The sequence below is a fragment of the Trichosurus vulpecula genome, chromosome 4 (genome assembly GCF_011100635.1).
Source record: "Trichosurus vulpecula isolate mTriVul1 chromosome 4, mTriVul1.pri, whole genome shotgun sequence".
Lineage (NCBI taxonomy): Eukaryota > Metazoa > Chordata > Mammalia > Diprotodontia > Phalangeridae > Trichosurus > Trichosurus vulpecula.
This window is the reverse complement of record NC_050576.1, coordinates 59,791,126-59,809,334: the sequence shown is the minus strand read 5'-3', so window position 1 is coordinate 59,809,334 and position 18,209 is coordinate 59,791,126. Positions and strand designations below refer to the sequence as shown.

The 18,209-nt window shown below is 36.7% G+C and overlaps 1 protein-coding gene and 1 pseudogene across 2 annotated transcripts; both read right to left on the bottom strand.

The window, feature by feature from the left end:
- LOC118846733 overlaps nucleotides 1-13,527 on the bottom strand; it is a 29,145-nt pseudogene extending 15,618 nt beyond the window's left edge.
- Nucleotides 7,280-8,191, bottom strand: LOC118848189 (AP-1 complex-associated regulatory protein-like). 2 transcript variants are annotated; one of them, XM_036757000.1, is made up of 2 exons: nucleotides 7,907-8,191; nucleotides 7,280-7,810 (listed from the first exon to the last, which is right to left on the bottom strand). In XM_036757000.1, the coding sequence occupies exons 1-2, from the start codon at nucleotides 8,189-8,191 to the stop codon at nucleotides 7,280-7,282; spliced, it is 816 nt and encodes a 271-aa protein (XP_036612895.1). The 2 variants fall into 2 exon arrangements, with proteins under 2 accessions (XP_036612895.1, XP_036612894.1); XM_036756999.1 differs by having other exon boundaries at nucleotides 7,280-8,191.
- Nucleotides 13,528-18,209: the final 4,682 nt, after the last annotated feature.

Here is an 18,209-nt window from a genome sequence, read left to right as displayed (position 1 = left end):
CAAATAGATTTACTGAATACACAACTTGGCTCATTAAAGGTGTTTTTACCTTCTCAGGTCTTTTGGGGGAAAGAAAGTCATGTTTGTGATTAAATATTTCAAGTTTTATAATTGTAAATATAATAGTACTCACCAGCTAGTAACAGAATGCTATGCTACCTTCTGCCTAACTTTCATTGCAATTAGTTCTAGCCTTTCTGGATCTCTCTGGGATTTAATTGAAAAGAAGCAAATTGTACTAAATGGACTCAACTAGGTGGCTCTCCTAGTCCCAATCCTCTCCATGGCTAATCTATGAATGATCCTACAATCTCAAACAGGAAGTAGTGATCACAGAGAGTCAATATAGGCTAAATAAAAATAGAACATGCCAGACTAAACTTACCTTTTTTAGCAAGATTGTTAGATGGGTAGATCTTGGAAATAATGTATTTTGACTTTATTGATACGTTTTTATTGTTTACATTTGGATAATTTTATGATATACCTCCATAGGACTCTCTATCAGAACAACAACAAAAACAGCTGAGTGAAACTGTCCAACATAGTGATCATCATTTGTCTGTGTATGTGACATTCAGTGTTAGTAGGCTTTTTCTTTCTTCTCTCTCAGCCAAGAGGAGGAATGTGTATTTCATCATCTATCCTTGGGAACCATATTGGTCATTGCATCTAATCTGGGTTCATTTATCATTTAGTGGTGTTTTCAATTAAATTATTATAGTTGTTATGTATATTGTTCTAATGCTTTTTTGGGCTTTTTTCATTCATCATCACTTCATATAATTTCCCCTGTTTCTCCATTCCTCACATCTTCTGTTTCTTATAGTGTATTAGTATTTCATTACATTTATATAACACAATTTTTTCAGCCATTCCCCAATTGATGGATGTCTGATTTCATGCCAGTTTTTTTGATACAAGTGTGGCTATATACATACATGTACATGCATATATATATATATATACATATATATGTATACATACACACACATGATTTTTCTGTTTCTAATCTCCATTGGAGTTTATATGCAGTATAAGTATCATTGAATCAAAGTATATTAATAGTTTAATAACCTGTTCACTTAATTCCAAATTGTTTTTAGAATAGCTAGAGTATCTCCCACACCAAATTGCATCTGTTTATTTGTCTTCCCATGGTTCTTGCCACAATGTCTATTTTCATCTTTGCCAGTTTTATGAGTATGAACTAAACCTCAGAGTTGTCTCAATTTCCATTTCTTTTATTGCTAGTAATTTGAATCATATTTTCATATAGCTGTAGATGGTTCAGGAAATGGTTATTCATATACTAAGGATACAAGTCTATGGGGAATGGCCCTTAGTTGTACATACTTGTGAAAATTCTTTGTATAGTTTGGATTGCCGACTATTATCAGAGGTATTTCATTCAAATACATTTTTCCTAGTCAACATCAGTTCTCTGTAAGGCATTTGCCAAAAATATTTCATTTTATTTTTTTTTGGAGTTGTATATAAATGTGGATAAGATGTTGGCAAAATTATACACAGACTCAGAACTGGTTGCGCTAAAGAGAAGTGAATAATGGATCTATGTTGGTGTTAAAAGACAACTGGAGTGGAGTGCCCAGGTTTTTTTTAACCAATGACTTGGATAATGTCAAAGATGGCATGCCTGTCAAATTTGCAGATGACACAAAGCAAGGTATGGAAGCCAACATGTTCATGGTTAGAATAAAGATTCAAAAAGATCTTGACAAGCTAAAATATTGGGATATATTATATGTAAATACAGGGATAAATATTGGGATATATATTATATATAAATATAGGGATAAATATTATAATTTACATGTGAGTTAAAAATCAAGTTCATAAGTGAAAGATGGGGGCATGAATTATTATCAATTCATCTGAAAAACTTCCTTAGGTTTTAGTAGACCCTACTCAACATTCATCAAATAAAATCTATAGGCTGAAAAGAGTCCCAGTCAAATTGTGGTTTTACTGGGCTAAATTTTTCACTAAAAACTCAAATCGCCAATTGTTTGTTTGTAGCATACTCAATCTCACTTTTGCTTTCAAGGGTAGGACCAATGGCGGGACCTCATAAAATTACTTAATTTATTTTTCCATTAACTATATATATTCTTCAGAATTTCTTGTCCTTTGTGGTTATATTCTCAAGGACATATGGAAATAGAGAGACAAACGGATTATCTCTAAAAATCAAATGTGATCTTATGCTTCATTAAGAAAGTGACAGTGTCCAGAACAAGGGAATTCAGAGTCTCATCGTACTCTGATCTGGTCAGATAATGTATAACATATTATGTTCAGTTCTGGGTGGCACATTTTAGAAAGAGCAGAGCCAGATGGTGATATACCTTCTGATTAATTTTATGCAACATGAGGGTTGGTTAAAGGGGATGCTTAGCCTGGAAAAAAAAAGCTTGAGGGAGAGCATTATTGGTCTAGATCGGGAGATTGTAACCTCAGGTCCATGAATTTAAAATGTTTTAAACTAATATTTCAATATAATTCCTTTCCTTTATAATCCTGTTTATTTTATTTTCTGTATTTAATAACCTTCTCCTGAGAAGTAGTGTATAGGCTTCACCAGATTGTCAAGGAGGGGGGCAATGACATGAAAATTGTTAAAAACCCTTGATCTAGATGATAAAATAATTATACCTTTATTATAAAAATAAGAAAAAAGAGAACACTAACACAGATACCTATATGCCAAAAAGACCTATAAAATGGAGGTTGGCTATTGCTGAGCACTTGGGTTTTCAAGTGTTTGATGATGCATTCATTCTCTTTGGATCAGGATGGCTCTCTTGGCCCCATTCCATTTCTCAGGTCCCTGTAGTCAGTATTGGTATGGAGTACAAGGACCAAAAATAAACTTCAAAGGCCAGCTAGGGATCCCAGAGAAAGAGTGATAGGAGGTTGGGTTTCACTTTTATTTCAGAGACAATTTGATCCATGTAATCAAAAAAAAAATGAACTCTCCATGTATCACGTGGGCTTTTCAGAAACCTGAAGCCAAAACAGAGACAGGAAAAAATCTAAGTCAGAATCTATCCTCTATGCAAAGCCCCACTTCCAAGGACAATTTCCCAGTTCATTATGTTGGTTATTTGGGAAGGCCTCAAAGAAGAACTAATACAAATGAAGGTCATCATAGGTGACTCTAAACTGTATGATGTTAAGGTGACTTCATTGTATTTAGAGAGTATAGTCCTTTGTGTCTGTTTACAATGACCATTTTTCCTCTTATATCTTTGCTAGAGCTAGGTGAAAATTGCAGGCAGATTGAGGCAGATTAATTTTAACACATATTTTTTGTCTTATTTTATAGAAAGTTTTATTGTGTTTTACGATTAGTGGTCATTACATAAAGTTGCTCTGAAATCTAGGTGCCAAGCTTAATAATTAAAATATTACCAAGAAAAATTAATTTCATAGATGACATTAACAGATTTCCTTATTGTATCCAGCTCTGTGAATGCATGTAATTTGCTTGATACTCCATTTGTTTCACACAATGCTAAGAGATTTAGAGGAAGGCCCACCCCCAGTTCACTGAGTGGACCACCCCATGGCAGATTCACAAGAGGATATTGCTAAGAGTCACATAATTATCACATGGAATGAATAGGCACAAATGACTTGTGATCTGTGTTATTGGAGGAAATGAACAGTTTGGTGAGATCATACTTCCATCAATATATTGAAATAACAACGACTGAAATAGCAAAAAAAATTAAGTGGTGTAGTGGGTAGAGTGCTGAGTCTGAAGGCAGGAAGTCCTGAGCTCAAATCTGACCTCAGACACTTAATAGCTATGTGACCCTGGGCAAATCACTTAACTTCTGCCTCATTTTCCTCATCTGTACAGTGGGGATAATTAAAGAATTTATCTCCTAGAGTTGTTAGCATTAACATGAGATATTTGTAAAGTGTTTTGTAAACTTTAAAGCACTATAGGAATTATAATTATAGGATATCATATTATTATTATTATCTTCAATATCACCATCATCATCATCATCATCATTATTAATCTTTCCCCTTTAGGCCAAAGTCCTTGGTTGGCCAAATTATTTAAGAGTAGATGACATACTATAAATATGACCTGTCTTATTCAGTATAATTCTGAATCTTTTCCTTATTCTGATGTTTGAGAATTGTTCTCCATTGGGATTGAACCCAATTACAACCTTTTGACCTCACTCCAAGAATTTTGTCAACTTATTTCTCTGGTTCTTTTGCTCTTCATAGGATGAATGAATGGGGTGGACCTGCTATTATTTCATTGCCTCCATGAAAGGTTCCATCCATAAGAAAACATTATGCCCAGGGAATGGGCACACAGCCTTGTTTTTTAAAAGGGCAGGTAACAACATCCAGATAACCAGAAACCCACTGAATGTTCCATAGAAAATAATTGGTGATAATGCTGAAAGTGAAGTTCAATTCAATTCATCAAATGTATGTTAAATACCTATGAAGAGCAAGGCACTATTATCTAGACCAGGGCTTCTTAAGCTTACTTGTGATTCCTTTTCACCTTTCAGCAGTGCTCTTTGGAGGTGGTGGCCTGAGAGAATATGTAGTGCAAAGTGCATGTGCTTTGTATTCAGAACCAAGGCTGCAGTGAAGTTGCTCAATCCCTAACTCTAAATGCAACATGGGCAAGTGCTGCCAGAAACACCTCAGATTCATTGTGCATTTGATTTTTAATTAATTTTTGGTCATTGCAAGTTCAGACACCTTTTACTGTTGACAGATTTTTTGTGACCCCACATGGCATCATTACCCAAAGTTTAAGAAGTGCTGATCTAGAACCAGGTTCCATGCTTAAAAAATATAAATGATTAATAAATAGGTTAATAGTTCAACCTGAACAAGTTAAATTATCCTTCATGAACAGACAAGTTTCTTACTGATTTTCCATTTTGTCTTGTATCTGTTTCATTTTAGCCATCACGTTACTTGCTGAAGGTAATTTGTTCAGCCCTAGGAAAGAAAATTCAGAATTTGAGCAGGACTGTCTGAAGAGAACATTGAATGGAAAGAATGGTTTTTAGGAAGAAAATGTTGGGTCCACAGGTGGACTCCCTAACACTCAAAGCAAAAGCCCTAATACGAGAGATCTTGATGAAGTGTGGGCTTGATTTTACCGAGTTGTCAAGGAAGGAAAAGAAGCTACTCTCTTTGTAATATCTGGCAGATCATTTGGATTGTGTCTTCAATCAGTCTTTGAATTGTAAGTGACTTTGGAGCTAGTTTGATTTTCTTATTCTACAGAAAATGAAAGTGAGGCTTTCTCAAGTGTACACAGTAAGTTCTCCGGCTCCCAAAGATCTTTCCATTATTTTGACAGTACATCTCTGGAATGTAAAATCTTCACCCTGGCATCTCCTTTTACTCCTGAGGGTCATTTTCCCCTGAAACTTTAAGAGCAATGGTTCACATAACATTGTACAATCTACTTCTTTTTTTAATTTTTAAATGTAAAAATATATTTATTCACAACTTTTGAGAAGTTGATTCCATTCCTTCAAAAAAGTCTATAATATGGACAAAATGCCAAGAAAAATTAGACAGTAGCTTATGCCAAAACAAAAATATACATCTGATGTATACAGACTTTAAAAAGCAATATTACAGGCAGTATGAACGTAAATTACATTTAAAATATTTTTAAATGACATAGCTACAAACTTAAATTATGGCAAAATAATAATCACATCTTTAATGAAATATATTTACATAGTCAGTGTCTTAGTTCTGCAAGTTAAAAAAGCAGATGAATTTAAAGATACCCTTGCTTATCATGCAAGTTAAAATATTTGACTGGCCATGTGATTTTTAAAAATACAGCAAGAACTTACATCCCTATTTGCATCTTAACCTTCCTCTGGTGTTAAGGAAGTGCATTACCATTGTTACGAGGAAAAAAAACCTACTAAGGAAACTAGACAGCCATTTCGCTACTGAAATTATACTAGATTCCCTAGCAAAACCAAGAAATGCAGCTGAGTTTGGAGGCATTTTGCTCCCTTAGCCTTTAGTTCATATTTAACAAAGTAGGGAAAAGAAAGGCTAACATGAAGAGTGTCCCAAAGTCCTTGGTGGTGTTTTAAAGCTATTAAAGCAGCACTAAGACTTTTGGGACACCCTGCAGAATCCTAGCAGCAGTTGTAACTCACAACTCACCTAGCTTTACTTCTCAGAGCACCTTCCTTAATCACACATAAAACAAGGCAAAAAAACCCCCAACACTAAATAAAATCTGTCATTTCATACAGGAAAAAATTCTTCAAAATACCCATATTCCTTCTTTTTAGGAACTTCCACATTATTCATTGACAGAGAATTTAGTCCTTTGTGCAAGTTTTTTTTTTATTTTAATATTATTCCAAACTCATCCACTGTAGACTTAAAAAAAAACTTACCTAGAAATTGAAAATACAATCTAAAGTAAATACTCCCTTTGTAGCAGTATGTAACTCTCTTTTAAGTGTAACACTTACTTAAGCTCTATCCTCAATTTTGTATCTGATCATTTGCAATTAAAAAAATTTCCAATTCCACTCTTTCAGGCCTCACAACAATCCTGTTCAGCGATAATGTCACGAACATGCTATTACACCAATCTGATAGAAATGAATATTAGTGCTCTGTTAGGCTTATTGAACTCTAATTGTGCTAGTATAGAATGATTAAATTCAAACAAGTTATAAAAATAGAGAAAGTTTAAAAAACTTTCAGGAAATAGTGCATTATCTGAAGCTGCTAATTACTTCCCTTTATAGCTGCTGAGAAAAACAAATAAAATACTTTATTATTTTCATGTTCAGATACTTGAAATAAGTAGTTAATTTTTTAAAACAATATTAGATCCATGAGAAGAAAACAAAAAATGCAAGTTATTTAAAAGGAAACAAATTAAATCTACAGATACTAAATTGGAATACATAACCTAGAGCAGAGAGTTTTCAATAATCATAAAATCTAATAATTGGAAGGGACCTCAGAGGCCATCCAGTCCAAATGGTACCTGAACAAGAATCTTCTTTACAACATATTCAGAAGCATGACAGAATCATGATGAAATTGCACTTAATTCTGAATTGAGATTGATTCCATCACTCCTATTCCTTGCTATTGAACATTTACCATATAATTTCTTTCTTCCTTACAAAAAGGTTCAGGACAAACATTTATACATTCTATTTGATTTTCAACATTTGGTCATGACAAAAGGCCAGATGATTTCACCCTATCTGTCTTGCTGATCTGTTTCAGATTTTTTTAACTCAGAGGCAGACAGTTCTAAAACAGGATTCACAAACCCAGAATATTCTGAATTGCCGTTGTTATCCCTTTCGGCACTAACAAAATCATTCTCCCATTCCAGCCCATTAGAATCATCAGAAGCTGAGGTAGGATTACTTCCAGTCTTCTTGCTGCTGTATTTTAATGCAGCCCATAGAATATCCTCTTCGGTTTTGGAACGTTCTCTCAATGGGACCATTCTATTCATTCCTTCTTCATCTTCCCACCCTAGATCTAAGGATGTGCTGTCATCATTTCCACTCGTTGATTTGGTTATTATGGTCATTAAGTCGCAACTACTTTCTGTGTTTGGTGTCAAAACTGCGGCCTCTGAGGAAAGTCTACTACTTCGAAAAACTTCATATTGTGACTTTATATTTCTCAAATAGGATTCAAAGTCTTCTTCTGCCCCTGAACTTTGATATTCTCCAGTGTTGGAATGGTGAGATCGCTGCATAATCCTTTGCCTTTCTTGCTCCAAGAACTTTCGCTGCTTTGCTGCCCTGGCCGCTTCACGCTGTGCAGCGTATAAAGCTTCTTCTTCTAGTCTTAACTTCTCTTCTTGTAAGGCTAACTCTCTTTGAATTTTCATATCAAATGTTTTCTGCTTTTCAGCAATAGAATCATAATGCCTCTCTCTTAAGTCAGCTATTTCTTCCTCAGTAAGGGGCCTATGACTACTTCTTGGGCTTTCCCCTTCATCACTCTCTACTAGATTTTCAAACTCTACAATGAAATGCTCTCCTGTTGGGCATGTCCTAAAATACTTTGACCCTCCGCCGCCGCCTCCCCGCTGGAGCCGTCCCGCTTCCTTGCGGAGGTGTCCGAAGCACTGGGTCCAGCAGCAGGGCCCCATGGCGTGCCGCTCGCTCGTTGCGCCCCTGACCTCAAGGCCGAGTGGCCCCCTGTCGCGCGCGCTCCCGGGACGCGGCCCTGGCCCCTGCAGCCGCATGGGCGCGAGGAGCCGCGAGCAGGCCGGGGCGCGAGGCTCGGCGGGGAGTCGCGGGCCGGCGCAGAACAAAGGCGCTTAGCGCTCGAGCGGCCGGGAAGCGGCCGCGTTAGGACGCCGAGCCTGGGCCGGGCCCCTCCGGCCCTTCTCCATGCGCCCGGCGGCACCCTCCGCGCCCCCCTCAGCCCCTCGGCCGGTCACGTGGAGAGAGGGAACCGCTGTCAACTTCAGAGTCCAGCACGTAGACCCCGCCCTGCCCACATGTCCCCGGCCTCACCGCCTCCTTTCTCGCTAAACCCGCCCCGCCCCCGCCAGGCCCGCCCCTCGCTCAGGAGCTTGCGACCCTCCCGTACAATCTACTTCTAATCGAATCTAATAGATCGTGTGATGTCATGAGGCCCGCCACTGGCTTCACTTTGAAAAAAAAACCAAACCAGCCTTTCCCCCAAATAACCAGATAAACTCCAAACATGAACAACTTTCCACAGTCCTTAGGACAATTCAAGCAATACTCCCATACTCACTTTATCTCTTCAAGAGAGATGCAGCGACACTATTGAGTAACCTGATAATGTTTTCTCTCCAAGGGATATTCACTTTTAATTTAGGGATCTTAGAGAGTGAGAATCCTTAGAATAATTTTTCTAATGGTATAACTTGGGGCACTTTGATAAACTGAGATCAAAGATGTTTTGGACATGGCTATTCTCCCCTCATATCGCATCACATATTTGGCTCACCATTTTGTCTATATGTAAAAACCAACCCTTTACATACCCTTGAATACATGTGTAGGCCACTGGCTCTGGAGTTCTGATACAAGAAGGGTGGCTCCGATTGGTTGGACAATGCCAATGAAAGCTAGAGTTGGCTTCTCAAGTTGAGGAGAAAATACAAATTTAAACATTGAACACTGGCTGTCAAGAACTTCTGAGCTGCCTTCTAAGAAAGAGAAATTGAAATTGTATCCTGTGGCAAAGATAACATCAATACGTTCTTGAGAACCATCTTCAAAGATGACAGCATTTTCAGTGAATTCCTTCACATTCGGTTTTACTTGTAGCCTTCCAGTAATGATGCGATTGGGCAGTTCATCACTCAGGGTAGCTCGATGGCTCAGAAACCTTTGGGATAAAGAAGGAAATCCAAATGAGTAAGTATAAACATTTTTTTGAGGGTGAGTTAATTACAAATTTCAAGGAAAAAATATAGTTTGTCACATTCTGTTTAGCAATTTTCAGTCCTTTAAGGTTTGCAAAAGCACTTCCCTCTAGATATCTCTGTGGAATTAGGTCATGAATGTGTTATCTCTGTTTTAATAGGGTAGGAAATAGGTTCAGAGAGTTGAGGTGACTTGTCTTAGAATAACTACATGCAATAACTACACTTTACGTAATACTATGTAAAGATCAGTCAATTCATTTCCTCGCCTTATATCATACACAGAGAATAGATTCCATAGGTTTGAACTACATAGTACAATGGTGTACTCAGTGGCACATGGTTATTTGCTAGCTCTATGATAATATCTTTCAATACATGAAAACGATTGGTAGTGATAGTATCCAATGGGAATCAAGAAGAATCATCTATACTCTCATTCCAGTTTCATTTTGACAATTTGTTCAGTCAGAAGAATTTTCTAATCTTGAAACTGTGCTTTTCCTCCAACCTGCCTGACTTCTCCTCAGTATTTTGCTGAATCTTTATCCAGGTTATACCGCCTTACTGTGGGTGTCCCCCAAGACTTTGTACCTTTTTTGTACTCTGCATGTTTTTGCTTGGTGATCTCATCAGCTTCTATGTATTCAGTCATCATCTTCATGCTGATGATTCCCCAAATGATTCCCAAATCTGCTTAGCTGGAGGAAGCTAGGTGGGGCACTAGATAAGGGTGCTGGATTTGGAGTCAAGAAAGCGGATCGAGTCCAGCCTCAGAAATTTGCTGGTTATGCCACCCTGGGTATTTACCCTCCCTCAACCTCAGTTTTCTCATCTATAAAAGGAGGATGATAAGAACACCTCCCAGGGATATTGTGGAGATTCAACGAGGTAATATTTGTAAAGTGCTTTGCGAACCTTAAAATACTATATAAATGGTAGCAAAAAAGAAAAATAATCCAGTCCTAACCTCTCTCCTTGCCTCCAGTATCACATCTCCACCTGCCTTTTAGATATCTCAAATCAGACATTTCCCAGATATCTTAAACTCACTATGTCCAAACTAAACATATATTGCCCTCCCCAAAACTTCCCTTTCCCTAATTTTCCTATTACTGTTGAGGACACAACCATTTTCTCAGTCACCCAGGGTTGGCAACATAGGCACCATCCCCAATTCTTCCCTCACACAACCCCAGGACCTGATCTGTTACAAAATCCTAGTGATTCTACCTTTGTAACATCTCTCATCCAAGCCTCCTTCTCTCCTCTGACACTGCCATCACATCAGTTTAGGTTCTCCTTACTTCATGTTTAGACTATTTTCAATAGTCTACTGATTGGCCTTCCAGTTTCAAGTTTCTCCCCACTCCTGTGTATCCTCTTTATACTAATTGAGATCTAGTTATTTTATAGTTTCCATTATAAATATAATATTTATGGATTTGAAAAAGCTTTTTTTTTTTAAATTAAAAAAGTCAAAAAGTAGGCCCCAAAGGGAAAAACTGAAAGCCGTAGTTGGAAGTTAGAAACAGATTTAGGCTAAGTAGAAGGGAAAACTTCTTAAACTTAAAGATATCCAAAAATGGAATGGTTTGACTTAGGAAGTACTGGCTTCTTTCTCACTAGAGCACTTTAGAGACTATCTACTTTGTTGTATGTTACAGGGCATTCTGTTACAAGTTTGGGTTACTGGATACTGGTTAAATTTATTATATCTACCAATAGTTTCTAGTATCAATTGATAATAGATGTATCTACTGTATCTTCCCTCTAACTTTGAGCTTCTGTGATTCTTCAATTAATTAAATGACTATTTCTAGCCTACGCCATTTTTTTTCCTGAGAATCAACTTTCCTAAGTGTAAAAGAGCAGTTATTTTTACTTCTCCTAAACATGCTTCTCAGTTATTTGATAACATGGAGAGAACATATGTCACCTAGGCAATAGGCAGAAAATTAATTTCTTTTTCTTTGGCAGCAATTAAGCGTGGCAGCCTAGGGACTCATGAGGGGAGAACATATGGTGTGCATCCCCAGACAATATAGGTTTCCTATGTCGTTAAAGACTATTTGTAAAATTAGCAAAATGTTCTTACTCCATGGTCTCTGGTAGATTGTGTAGCTTTAATCCACCTCTAAGGTTGTTAATGGACTTGCTGACTCCAGTAATGAAAGGGAAATCTTTTAAAAAACCAAACCAAACCAGCTTTTCAATCATAACCTATGTTGAGGCTGTAGACCATAATCTGCCCACTTGTTGATCATGGAACTTGTTAGCATTCTGTGAAAATGAGTGAGGAGTACAGTGTCCATGGGATTTCCATTATCCCAAACATGGTTCCATATCCATACACCTTTCCTTGTACTGAGGAAAACCTGGAAGACAGAGATGTGGTCAGAAAATGTTTTTGTTTCAATGTTATATCATCATTTCAGACATTTTATTCAGCTGATGGAGACCCATAATTCTTATCTCACCTCTTCATTCTCAAGTCTCCCACCAGCTCCTTTCAGAAAAATTTATTTAAACTCTATATATCTCCTTAGCTTGTCCCTTTCCCCAATTTTAATAATAACAATAAAAATAATAATAATAGTGATGATAGCTAGCGTTTACAAATATTATCTCATTTTATCCTCACAACAACTCTGGTAGGGAGGTGCTATTTTTATTCCCATTTTAGAGATGAAGAAACTGAGGTAGAGGTTAAGTAACTTGCCTAGGTTCACATGGCTGGTAAGTATATAAGGCTGGATTTGAACTTAGGTATTCCTCACTCCTAGGGTCAACTAGGTGGCACAGTAGATTGAGGGCTGGGCCTGGGGTCAGGAAGACCTGGGTTCAAATCTGGCCACAGACTTTTATTAGCTATGTCAACCTGGGAAAGTCACTTAACCCTGTTTGCCTCAGTTTCCTCATCTGTAAAAATGAGCTGAAGAAAGAAATGGTAAATCACTCCGATATCTTTGCCAAGAAAACCCCAAAAAGGGTCAAAAAGAGTAGGACATGATTGAAAATCAGTAAAATTTCTGACTCCAGATTCAGCACTCTCTAAATATCGGGCTACCTAACTGCCATTAGGGGTAACTCCAACAAGAGTTAGAGGATGATTGGAAAACTTTATTCCCACAGTCTAAGAGACATCATAATGTGTGACACTACTCAGTGAGTATCCCTGTTAGGTCGGAAACTTCTTGAGAAGAAGGATTTTTATTTCTTTTTGAATTCCCAGCCCCTCTAGTGGAAAGGTTTGCAGGTACTTTAATGGATCCTTGATCTAATTGTTGTGGGGATTTCCCTTCAATGAGGGGCAAATTACAACCCATCTGCCTTTTCTCATCCTGTGCAATCCCTGTCCTTGACCTTCAGTGGATCCGTCATTGAGGATCTACCTAATGCACAGGATGCCTTCCTCTAGGTCCTTAACATTCCATGCAAGCCAGTGCATCCCTTGGCATGTCCATCCATTAGCATTGGCTCTCTTTAAATAAGGAGACTACTTCCTCCTTTTGAACATATATTTGATGAATTATATCTTTTTATGTTACTTCTAGCATATAAATCATCATTGCTGAATAATGGGTTATATGATTTTATAATGTTATATATTGTTATATAATTATATGATGTTACATCATATACACACATCTATATGTTATGTGATTATATGATATTATATGATATATATATATACTATATGTATAAGTATATATACATATGCTTATATATACACATATGCATACATATATAGTAGCACACATTTATCAGATATGTGACAGTCCATTATGCCCACCATGCATCTATCTCCTTTGCCTTTTGGGACACATGAAACTTTGACTGTTCAAACATAGTAGTGTTTTATGCTTCAGAGCCATATAGTATTACTTGGAGAAGATTGGTGTTTAAAGGGATGGATTTGGGATTCAAAGAGGTACTTTGGGATCATTCATAATTCTTCAGAAAGATCCAACCTAATCTCATACTTTCAGTTCTGGGTCTAGTTCATTGTCCCTTGCTGTCGCCTGTCCAAGACACGTGTGCCGATGGACTAACTCAGTGGGATGCCTAACCAAAGACATAAAGCCTGGACAACAGATATTCTTTGTCCATTTGTTTTTTTTCGCCTATAAGTATTATCCAGCCACTCTATGATAGGTATCTATGAATTTTATTAAGAAAGAAAAAAGTAAATGAAATAGCTTTTAAAAATGCATATAAGAAAGCAGAAGGAAGGCCAAAAAGAAGGACAGACAAGCAGGACAACTTTGAAAACTACAAGTTATTTTAAATACTCTAAAAAAAGAAAATCAAGTTGTACATAATATAGGTCTACAGTTTCATGTACAGTCTTCTTTTTCTTTTCTATTGATTATTTGGAAATACTCATTTTATTTGATGCTTATTAAGAATAAAAATAAATTGGGGCAGCTAGGTGGCACAGTAAGTAGATAACTGGCCCTGAAGCCAGGAGGACCTGAGTTCAAATCCAGCCTTAAACACTTGACACATTCACTAGCTGTGTGACCTTGGGCAAGTCACATGACCCCAATTGCCCTGCCTTCTCCCCCTCCAAAAATAAAAAAAATAAAAATAAATTTTAAAAAGAGAAGCCCCTGCAGTATTTGAGTTTGATAAAATCCATACAATGTTATCCCCCCAAAAGAAGCATATGGATCACCTTATCATTTACAGGGAAGTTGGCTTCAATATGAACACTGTATTAACAATCCCTAGGACACTGACAATAATCTTTGGTAAATATATTTCTCCTTGTTTAAGGCATTACATAATATTGATAATTAGAAGATCATAAAACAGGGTAAATTGTATGTTTATATCTGTCAAGGAATCTTACATAAAATTACATTCCTTGGAGATACTTTGTTGGAAGAAAAATTGTAAGGTTGTTTTTTCTTTCTACTCAGTCTAGTGCTTTTAAAATAATCAACAAAATAACTACTTCATATATTTCAGGCAATTGCAAAACTGAGAAGATATTATCTACAATGGAAAACTGAGAAAGCCTGTCTGAATCCAAATGCATTGGATCTACTGTCACTGATGATCAATGATGATTAGGCCGTAGAAACACCACCAGATTGGTTCCATTTTACTAATTTGTTTTCCTCTTTCTGCTTTCATTTACACATTTTCTTGAGATGATCTGGCTTAATTGCATGTCATGCCTAGCTTTCTTCAAACTCCTTTTCCTCTAGCCCATTCTTCCATCATTTTACAACGCAATGTGGCTTGTCATCCTCCACTATACTTTTCCTTAATAGTTTGTAAATAAAGTAATTTTGTAAATTATTATTTCCCTTGCCTAACAGGTTTCTCTGTTTGGCAAGATCATATTTACTGGCTGAGATGGTCTGAATTCTTTTGCCCTATTCATTGGTTATTGCTTCATATTGTGGAATGTCTATGGGAAATATTGACAATCTGAATCAATATATTTTCCTTTCTCTGTTTTTAAATTTTCAAAACTAATAACAAAATTAGACAATATTTATAAAGCACTAGCACAGTGCCTGGCATATAGTAGGTGCTTAATAAATGCTTATTCCCTAATAACTTATTCAAGTAGTCATATTAGAGCTGTTATAATTGCAAGCAATATCTCCTTATCTTTATGCTTCTAATTCGGTGGTTTCTTTAAAAAAATCTTTCCTCCAGTTAGCAGGCAGTGAGACTGTACACAGTTAACCAGTTATTTCTTGATGTTACGACATATTACACAGAAGTTAGGTTCTGAAGTCAGGATGAAGGGCAAAAATCATCATGGTCAAAATGACACTTTTTCAATTCTGTTTAATCATAAGTATAGTAAGTAAGGGAAATTGGCATGCTATATTTGATTGGGGTGCTAGTCAGGGTTGAGCATGAGGTACTCACTTATCTCTTTTCCAACCTCCTTCTGTCTTTCCTTTCATCTGCCCTCTAGTGTGCTTTTTTCTGAAGGTACTCTGTAGTTGTATGATCAGCTAAGTAGTACAGTGGATAGAGTGTTGGGCCTGAAGTCAGGAAAACGCATCTTCCTTAGCTAAAATCTGACCTCAGACACTTATTAGCTGCGTGACCCTGGCAAGTCACTTTAGACTGTTTGCCTCAGTTTCCTCATCTGTGAAATGAGCTGGAGAATGAAATGACAAACTATTCTATTCTATTTATTCATTTAATATTTTTTAGTTTTCAGCATTGATTTTCACAGGAGTTTGAATTACAAATTTTCTCCCCATTTCTACCCACCCCCCCACTCCAAGATGGCAGATATTCTGATTACCCCATTCCCCAATCATCCCTCTCTTCTGTCACACCACTCCCCCCATCCCCTTTTCCCTTACTTTCTTGTAGGGCAAGATAGATTTCTATGCCCAATTGCCTGTATATCTTACTTCCCAGTTGCAAGCATAAACCACTTTTTTTTTTAACATTTGCTTTTAAAACATTGAGTTCCAAATTCTCTCCCCTCTTTCCTCCCCATCCATCTTCCCTAAGAAGGCAAGCAATTCAACATAGGTCACACGTGTATCATTGTGTAAAACCCTTCCACAATACTGCTTTTTCTTGCCACGTTTATGTGAGATAATTTACCCCATTCTATCGCTCCCTTTCTCCCTCTCTCAATATGTTCCTCTCTCATCCATTAAACTGATTTTATTTTTTTAGATATCATCCCTTCATATTCAACTCACCCTGTGCGCTCTCTCTCTCTCTCTCTCTCTCTCTCTCTCTCTATATATATATATATATATATACATATGTATATATATATATATATTCCCTTCAGCTACCCTAATACTGAGGTCTCATGAATTACACACATCATCTTTCCATGTAATGTAAATGTAATGTAAGGTAAACAACACAGTTCAACTTTAGTAAGTCCCTTATGATTTCTCTTTCTTGTTTAACTTTCCATGCTTCTCTTGATTTATAGCGGCTCTTTCTGTAGTAGCAAAGAATTGGAAATCAAGGGGATGCCCATCAATTGGGCAATGGCTGAACAAGTTGTGGTATATGAAGATAATGGATTACTATTGTGGGATAAGAAATGGGGATGATACGGACTTCATAATAGCATGGAAAAACCTACACGATATAATGCTGAGTGAGCAGAGCAGAACCAGGAGAACATTATACACAACCATAGATGTATGATTCTGTGATGACTAACTTTGATAGACTTGGCTCTTCTCAGCAACACAAGGTGCAAAGACAACTCCAAAGGACTCATGATGGAGAGAGCTATCTATATCCAGAGAAAAAACTATGAAATATGAATGTAGATTGAGGCACAGTGTTCGCTCTCCATTTTTACCTTTGTTTTTTTCTCTTTTGTTTGTTTTTGTTTTTGTTTCTTCTTTTTCCTGATTCATTCCATTGGTCATAATTCTTTACAACTTGACTATTGTGTAAATAAGTTCAATGCGAAGTTACATATAGAAGATATATCGGATTCCATTCCATCTTATGGAGGGAGAGGGGAGGGGGGAAAGAAAATCTGGAGCTCAAAATCATGTGGAACTGAGTGTTGTAAACTAAAAATAAAAAAATCCTAATTATAAAAAGATACTGAATTATCTCTTATTTATGAATTTTCATACAATGTGGATAAACCATTTTTCTCTTTGTTATGGATAATTAGAGATAGAGATAAGAAAAGCAAGCATTTTTCTCAATGTTTAATTATACAAATATAAAATGCTCACTTATTTATACATGCATATATTTACACATATATACTTATATTCATGGGTTTATGTCTCTGTATATATACATGTATATATGTGTATGTGTATCCATACACATACAAATATACTCAATATTTAACATTAATACCCCAAATAGTTTTATGACCTTTCATTTCCAAAAACAACTTGTGACAAAAATAAAATTCAGATTTGACCATACTGTGCCCAGGTGATGAGACAAAGTTCTGAACTTCTGAATTCCTACTGTGTGAGGGGTGGGTGTGTTGTTATCTTGTTTGCTTTCTCCCTTCTGAGTCAACCAACTAAGTTTACCTTTGTATGGTAGTTAGTCTGCAAAAACTGCTCCCTGTGCCTCTCTCCTCTTCCCTTTGCTTCAGGAAATGGGGTATGGGTGAGTAGATACTGGCATGTCAGCTTTTTACTAAACATGGTCAAGCAGAATTTAATCTGAGGTTGTGTCAACACCAGGTATATGAATTGCCATGGACTTAGGCATGTGACTTTAGGCATTATAGATGTTTGATAAAAAGAAGTGTTATTGTTGAACTGAATATGAACAGTTATAGCTTGATTTGAGATAGCACTTTGAAGTTTACAAAGTGGTTTTCATATATTATCTCATTTGGTTTTCTTCGTAACCCTTTGAAGTAGCTAGTATGAATATGATTAATCCCATTTTAGAGATGAGGAAATTGGCTTGGGGTATAATTCCTCCTGCTCTCAGCACTAATCCACATCACTAATAATGCCCAAAAGGACTCTAGGACCCTAAAGACGAGATGCCTGCTAAGAGAAAGAAAAGGAAAAGAGCATGGGCAAAGGTGAGAAACTGAGATACTTTTTCATCCTTTAAATGAAACGATAAAAACTCTCTTAAGAGGTATGATTATAAAGCAATGAGACTGCTTACTACACATAAGTTATCATAAGACCTTCAATCTGTAGCCGAACAATATCCACTCCATAATGTTGTCTGACAAGTAGCCATTTAGTCTTCACTTAGAAAGTTTTAGGGAAAGGGAATCCACTCCTTCCCAAGGCAACCA